The 8,267-nt window shown below is 39.4% G+C and overlaps 1 protein-coding gene across 3 annotated transcripts in view; it reads right to left on the reverse strand.

Annotated features, from left to right (window-relative positions):
• Positions 1-8,267, reverse strand: part of EPS8 (epidermal growth factor receptor pathway substrate 8) — a 128,267-nt gene that overhangs the window by 31,814 nt on the left and 88,186 nt on the right. For all 3 annotated transcript variants that reach the window (XM_017726275.1, XM_017726274.1, XM_008644013.2), the window contains 5 exons: positions 7,132-7,293; positions 6,780-6,929; positions 4,415-4,497; positions 2,244-2,380; positions 446-519 (listed from right to left, as the gene is read on the reverse strand). In XM_017726275.1, the coding sequence (XP_017581764.1) occupies positions 446-519; positions 2,244-2,380; positions 4,415-4,497; positions 6,780-6,929; positions 7,132-7,293 (606 nt within the window). The remainder of the gene's footprint in view (positions 1-445; positions 520-2,243; positions 2,381-4,414; positions 4,498-6,779; positions 6,930-7,131; positions 7,294-8,267) is intronic.

The raw sequence follows: 8,267 nt of genomic DNA on the forward strand, positions 1-8,267 counted from the left end.
GTAAATGCCATAGAACATGCCCAATGTTGGTGCTTGTAGGCAAGAAGGCTTTAAATTATAAATAAACATGGGTCCACCTGTCTTCAGAAATGATCATGTTTATTTTCCAGGTATTACACATATCCAAGCCCTGCTAAATTGATGGAATTTTTGATCCTTACATAGTTTGCTGAAATCAGTCTACTGAAAAAAATTACAATTTATATTTCTAGCTCTCCACAGCAGAAAACCTGCCATCAACATTCAGTGTGTTTTTCTTTCTTTTTAAAAAAGAAAATTAAGAAAAGAAACTACCACCTGTTCATTTTTAGATCTACCACACAAGCAGAGGCTGCTTGGAAAGCTTTTCTCCAGAGCTGAATTTCCCACGTGGAGAAAGTCTCCCCACAAAGGAGAGTTGTAAAATTTCACAGACATGAAGCAACATTTGTAGCTTCTCACTTACAACATCTCTGTCAATCCTGGCTGCTATCATCTCTGCAGTTTCTTCCTGCTCATGGTATTGTCTGTGCTTTTCATCTGCAAAGAGGGAAGAAGAGAATAAGACATGCATATATGTGGAATTAGTATACTAGTATGTAGCAATTTCTATACAGTTTATGCTTTAAAGTAAGAAAAGGATGCTCAAAACTCTACCATTCCCTTTTCAAGGACTCCCAACAAGCTGAAAATCTTGCACCTTAATGCCTGATCCTGTCAAGTCTCAAGGAAAAAGCTTCTGTACGTGCTTTCAGTCAACTTAACTGAAATGATAACTAATGAAGTTAACTGCAGAAGTGTGGTACCAGGCTTTAAATAAAAATAAAATCCAGCACAAAGTGGCAGATTATAAATACAATGTAATTGACAATCATCCCATTTTGCAAAACATGCTGAAAGCTACTCCAGTAGAAGCAAACAAGAAAGAGTGCAGCCACGGCTTTGAAGACAATTCTGATGCAAAAAGTTATTAGCAAAAAGGGGTGCCAAATCTGGAAACACAGAAAGAAGAGAGAATGATGTGACAGAACTGATATTTACAAATAACAACAGCCAGAGTCAGTGACTTGTTTGAAAAGAAGGGTGACTTTTTTGAGGAATTATAAGTTTTGCATTTTTAACCCACATTAACTACTGCACTGCATTTGTGAACAGGTGGGATTTCAGTGAATACATTTTAGAAAAGATCCACGTGAGTGGAGTAAAAGAAACTGCAGGGAATCAGATCCACAACTGGTCTGACAAGACACTAATGAAACTTTTCTGATGTGAGAACTCAAGCAGAAGAACAAGATAGCCTTTACTCATAACAGATTTAATACTGTAGGTAGAGAGATTAAATAGTTCTTAACATTTCAGATTTCCCTTAACATTTGTAGCTGTTTTCTTTGCATAGTTGTGTATTGTGTTAAGTGATATAGATATAATTTAATAAAACAAAAATTATAAGGAATCCAAGGTTTTTTAATGGTACAGTCTTAATATCGTCTATTAAAAGAACCCAAGCAAACGAACTAAAAAAGGCCTCATCTTATCCTTTTTAGTCTGTTTTACAGGAGGAGCTTTATTCTTTCTAAAGAACTTTTCTTTTTAAAGAAATCTGATCAAAATGTATTTCCCTAAGGGATGCAAAAAAACCCACAAACAACCACTAAACAGAAAAATCCAAACCCGTTAGCAATGTTACAGTTACAGCATTTCCTATTTAATGCTTTAAAAAAGACAAACCTAATTAGCCATACCAGCCATTATAAAGATAAATAAAATATAAATAAATAACACTGATCTCAAAGCACCTTTTAATCCATGACTGCATTTTTTTAATTGTCCAAAATACCTGGCCCTACTCCTGAGGAGAGCATCATTAAATAACATTACTGTGTTACTGCTACCACCCTGACAAAAAAAGCCCAGGTCAAAACCTGTAACCCACACCCCCACCCAGCCAGGCACAAGTGAAAGCAGCTCCCAACAGGAATCCAGAAAATGGGTAAATGCAAGTAAATGACAAGTCAGATTATGACAGGCAGATCTCACTCCCCAGATCAGGCAACAGTGGCTTGGGGCATCCCAAGCTCGGCTGGGAGAATCATGGCATCAGCTGCCAGCAAGGGCAGAGGGCTGACCTTGTGCAACCATTTCTGCATCCTCTTACTGTCATCATGAAAGTGGTCTTTCCAAATTATTTCTCTTGCTACCAAGCATCATAAAAAGCCACTCTTTGGCACCCCAGTGTGTGGCAGCAGGCCCCCAGCAATACTCACAGTCCCCCTGCTCCGAGGCCCACGCCGACCACGCTGCCACGCGGCTCCGCACGTCCACCTGGGTGATGGTCCCGGGGGGCACGGGGGCAGGGGCCCGTGGGGGCGGTGGGATGGCACTGTCAGCTTTGGATATCATTCTAGAGGAAGAGGAGAAAGCCCACAAATGACACTCGAAGGAAAAAAACGTTCTGTTCTCTAGTGCTTAATCAGAGAAGACAAGGAGGCTTCACAAGGACCTCTTCGACTGCAGACCGCACTATGGGCTTGCCAAGTAAGCAGCACTCAAGAGCAGGATGTGTAAATATGTTAAACACAGCAGGAAACTCACTCCATGAGGGAGTTAGCAAACCTTTGTCACCTGGGAAATCCCCAAGCAGTGCCAAAGAACACGACGAGACCTGCCAGTTTACAACAATAAATTCAGTGCCTTGGATTTAGCAGGTGATGTTTTTACTACCACAGGCAGTTGTAAGGGCAGGACTTGCCTTTATTATGAGAGCAAATTAGATTTGAAGCTCCCTTTCAGCCATCACAAACTAAGTATCTAGTCCCCTAAGTCTGGCCAGTTTTCAGACACCTTTTTCTTAAAACCCTACCAACAAAAGCAAGTTCACCGACAGATTTGTTTTGTAACAGGGGCCACCTGTTCATCCTGTCTGGATACAAACATATAGATGTTCCCACCTGCAATTTTCCAGTTCTTAGTGTAGTTTTAAATACTGTAAAGAAAGAGGTCTTTGAATTCATTCTGCAGCTTGATACCAACAGACAAAAAAGAAAAAAAGTCACAGTAGCTCCTGTCATACATATCCCCCATTCCTTCCCCAGAACTCTATTTAAAAACTAGATCTTCCCCTTAAATTCATCTTTTTTAAACCCATCTCATTCACGGCATTCAACAACAAGACCACAAAATATCAAATGTTGTCTGGTCTTTGAACAGTGAATAACAACGAAAAAAAATTTCCTTTGCCTTTCCTTCCTCCAGTCCCCTTTCAGTCATCAATAACCTTGCAGCACCTCAGAACCTCAGTGAGGCAGGAGGGTCTCTCCCTGTGACCCAGTGCCAGCAGGCACATGATCCAACAGGGAGTAACCAGCACTCAGCTGCCACCCACGTTTGACCTCTGGGCCCCACAGCCCTCGGAGACTGATATCTCGGATTATTTGTCCCAACAGATGTATTGACCTACATTCTTTTCCCAATTAAATCTCATTAGTTTCCCAGCACATCCAATGTGTTCAAGTCCCTCTGGATTGCCTCTTTGTGCTTATACCTGGTTTCAACAGTCCCACAAATGGTGAAGTCTGTTTATTTAATTTTAAACCTGCAGATAAAGTTAGACACAGCTCAGGTTCTGTTTTGTTTTTCTAGGAGTGCCCCTGAATCTAGGAAATCTTCGTAAATTGCACATCAGAATTTAACAGGTATCCAGAACTATTATAAATTCATTCTGAGTTTTATCCAGCAGAGACTTCTCTATGTGAGAACAGTTTTTACTAAGAGATACTAACAGCGTGTAGCTACATAGTGAACTTCTAACAAGTTACTCCCATCACCATTCAGTATCTAACATATTTGTGCCCTTGCTTCTAAGCCTCTGTTTCCTACCTCTCATTTCTGTATTAATCTTCTCTGAACCCAACAGATTCTTTCCCCCACATTTTCCAACTGGCAGAGAAGCTTTTGCTACCAGGGAAACAAGAAGTCTTCAGCATCATTAAACAGGCAGGCAGGAAGATTATTCAATCTTCAGTTGCTGTTTTATTTAACATCTTCAGATCCCAAAGCCTTTTAGCATAATCTTATTCACTTGGAATTATGGGGAATTTGTGTTTTCAATTTAAATTCTGAACTACTTGACCCATATGCAGAACTGAGACATGCAATGCCATTCTCTGGCAAGTGGAATTGATCTCAGCTGCTCCCATCGCTAAGGTGGACTTGGGAAAGGTAAGACTGACACCATAAACTGACAGAACGTGAGAAAATTATTAAAGCAAGATAAGGCTTTAATACAGATGGCTTTGGAAGTACATTATTAGCTAGAAGGAAAAAAGCTCAAGCCCCCCCCAAAAAACCCAAAGGACAGCAGGCAGACCTGGAGAGCTTCTGAAGGCTGTCACACTATTTGATGATCCCACACACTGCCAAGAAGTTGGATTTTTACCTCAGTGTTTCAAGCCTCTTCTTTTGTTTCCCACTTTTGCTGTCACTGATTGCACTTTCAATATCTTCATGAATAAAGGTAGCCTAAGGAGACAGGAGCAGAAAATATCAGGTACCAGCTACTGTGTCCAGATATATGAAACAAATATCTCACCTTTAGATAGAGAATACCTTACCAAATCCCATTTATTTAAAAGCACTGGGACAAATTATGCTACACATAAACAGAACAAAGAACAGAACAAAATCTGGGAGTTGGTATTTTTGTCACTACTCCAATCTCAAGCATTATCATCACACAAGTACGTAATCTAGATACCAAATTTGTCTGAACAGCTGTAATTACCTCAAGTCAACTGCTATTGCATAAGCTACTTTTTCCCTCTGCATACGTAATTTCTGGTTGTCTCAAGTATTTTGTTTGTCTCATAGTATAAAAAGAAAACCTGTTATACACAGAAGCAGCCAAACCACTATAGATGGCAGCAGCATAAGCATTAAGAAAGTAACTCGTAATGAAACAATTTCCTTTCAGAAATAATGACAGCCTCCAATTTCTCTCTGATGTAAAAGAAGATGAATTTTTCAGAAGATTCCCTAATCTGTACGTTCCTGCCACTCCACAACTGCAGCCTGCCTCCACCAGTGGCCCCACAAGTGAAATTTTGATGCACATCTAAAGCATTATTTTAATAGATCTTGCATTAAATAGGTCATGGCTTCTCGTAGGATTTAGAATGCTCTGTTACATGTCTTCAGCTGACAAATTAATTTCCTGCAAAGGCTGTCAAAGCCCAGATCTGTCAGTGTCTGGCTCACTCTGCAAGGACCACTTCTTTCCTAGTACCCTCATAATGCAGAAGTACATACCTTTTTGGGAGGAGCATGTAACTTCTGCTAGGACCAGAAGACATTGTTGAATTTAGGATTCAAGGGGATTACAGAACTTTTCAGGCTATAATGGATTGCGCTACAGAATAGTTATGAGGGATACCATAAGTTTACAGAATTAATAGAAAAAAACTTTAGGGGATCAGAGGAACTTAAACCCAGAAGATTTCCACTAATCCAACACTCTTGGTATTTACTATTCAAATTTTTTCTTGTTTATGAAATGTTAGAATGCCCCAAATGGTATTGATTCTTAACTATTTTTTATTGCAGAGGCTCCTGGGGTTGCTTGTAACTTCTAACAAAAGCAGGGAAAAGCCAACAAGGACCTGAACTTTCAAAACCAGAAAAAGTTTCACAGGTAAGGAAAAAACCCCAGGGTATGGCCACAGAATCAAACAATACCTCAGAACAAAGGGAGATCCTGGACTCCCAAGTCATGCTTACATACTCTACATTTTTGTGGGTACACAGAGTAACAACTTGAAAAATGAAATGAAAAGAGACCAACTCCACATGTTGAGAAGCTGGGTCCAAACACTCTTCAAAAGGGATCCCCACATTATTTAACATAATAACCCCTGAACTTCTGATAGGATCTCACTTTCCTTTCAAACAGCAAGTTCTGTGCAACAAATCACAGAATAACTAATCATCCTCACACCACTCTCACCACACTCATTCCAAAACTGTTGCACAGTGTGATTAACAATCTGTTGTTTCAAGACAGTGATACAAACTACTACAAAGGAATTAAGAAATCCCCATGAAATTATCAGTTGGAATTACAGAGAATAACTGACAAAATTAAAATTTATAACCTCAGAAATAAAGAAGAATTGCAGAATACATTAAGAAAATAATTTACACTGGAAGGTAATATTTTAATCAGAGACTAGCAACCTCTTTCCTTGTTTCGCCCCTCCTGCAAGGAATATTTTCCCTTTCAAGATCTCTCCAGCAGAGCAGAGATGCAGAGAGGTGAGATGTAGAGAATGTTTAATTGTTCAGTGACAAGGAGAGCAGAAAGAGTAGGTAAGACTCAGGGCTCAGATGAGCTCTTTGCAGGTTATAAAACAAATTTGAGACAACACAAATTCCTTTACACCACTTTTTTCAGAAGTGTGAAGGCAAACCATAGATATTTTTCCAGAGCTTTATACATTTGCCAACCTAAATTAGCAGCTACAGAGCCCAGGAACCAATATTTAGAGTAAGGATATATTTGAATGTGCATGAGGGATTCAGCTTAAATACTGGATTACTCCTTTGCAATACAAACTACACTACATTTACTAACATACTGTCAGTAGTGCTGATATCATAAGTGCATTATCTTTTAGCATATTTATGAGAATAGAAGTACAGAATTATTTTCTATGAATCAGCTCATTTGTCTTTATCCACTGTACTGGTCAATTCATACAATCTCCCCTATGCAAATAAGTCACAGCAGACCTCCATTATTATCTTACCTTAATTTCATCACACTGGAAAAGATGCAAATCAGGCTTGTTTTGGGTTGGTTCTTTACATATTAATGCAAGAATTGAATTGTAGTTGCATGTATTCATCACAGCTTGGCAATGCTGAATTGTGCTTAAAGGAAAATTCTCCAGTTCATTCTGTCAGAAGAGAGGGGAAAAAAAAAAGGAAACACAAAATACCACCTTACTATACAGTGTACTGATCTCAGAAAAACTGCATGAGCTAAAAAGGGAAAGTGATAATAAGCTAATTAAAATCCTCAGTCTCACATACATCGTTTTTCTGCTTGCTCCCTTTTTCTCTCTCTCTGAAAATGAGACTGTCACTCACAGATCTTACCTTTGATTCCAAGTCCACCAAACTGACAGCTTTGTCATCCACTTGAAGAATCATGTCTTGAGTCCACACTTTGCCTTTGGCATCCAACAGTTTCAGCTTCCTTATTCCATCATCTACTGTAATCATTGCCTCTTTTCGGTCCAGAACAAAGGTGGTCAAGTGCTGGTGAATAAGACACACATTTAAAAGATATTATGATTGCAATTTTCCCTATTGTTCAGAAGTGTCAGTATTTAAATTGTCAGGAAGTAGCAATGCAAATTATTCATGAGTAAAAGTCCCTTTGTGTATGACAGAGCCCACCTCTAATACATGAGAAAGGCTGTTTAGTCCATAATGTCATTTTAAGTCAACTTATTTTTGTATCTTGCTTTTCGACAGCCACTGTCATTTCCCCACTGCTCTAAGCAGTTAGACTTGAAGGCACATTCTGACATCCTTCAGGTACCAAAGCTAGAACTAAACCATGAGTTTTAATTAGCTTTCTTGAGGAGTGAAAACCTCTCTCTCTCCTGGCAAGCTCAGTTCAGGAGGTGCCAGCAGAAGCCTCCCAGAAGCTCACTGCCAATGCAGCTCCACCACCACCCGGACCCAGAGTGTCCTCATCTCTTCCAGAGCTGCCAGGTAGCCTGCTGGTGGCAACCAGGATGGGCTTGCATCTAACTGGGACACCTTATGGACAGGCTGGTCACTTTTATGTGCAACATGGTAGAAAATAGTAACTACTTTTGCTCACCATCAGCTTGGAATATTCTCCAGATTCAATTAATGGCCTGGAAAATAAATAGTACCTCACAAACATCACCTCAGCTAGCTTCCCTGTCATTATGGTTGTGGCAATTTCTCCTTCAGCATGCCAACTGTGCAAGAAAACCCACAAAATTGTTTCATTTTGTTCAGGCATAAATCCACCTTCACATCCTTATTGAAGATCTGGTAACGCTCATTCAAGCTGAACCACATTTAATATATGCCTGCATATTTTTCTTCTACATAACTTTAAAAAATAATAAAAAAGAATTAACTGCGCTTTCTTCTATTACAGGATAACAGCACTTGGCAATTACAGAGAAGAAAGGAGGTGTAAGCTGCATATAATCAAAGCATTTAAAAGAAGTAAAGGGAAAAAAAATCTG

Source organism: Corvus brachyrhynchos, unplaced genomic scaffold, assembly GCF_000691975.1.
Source record: "Corvus brachyrhynchos isolate BGI_N302 unplaced genomic scaffold, ASM69197v1 scaffold191, whole genome shotgun sequence".
NCBI lineage: Eukaryota > Metazoa > Chordata > Aves > Passeriformes > Corvidae > Corvus > Corvus brachyrhynchos.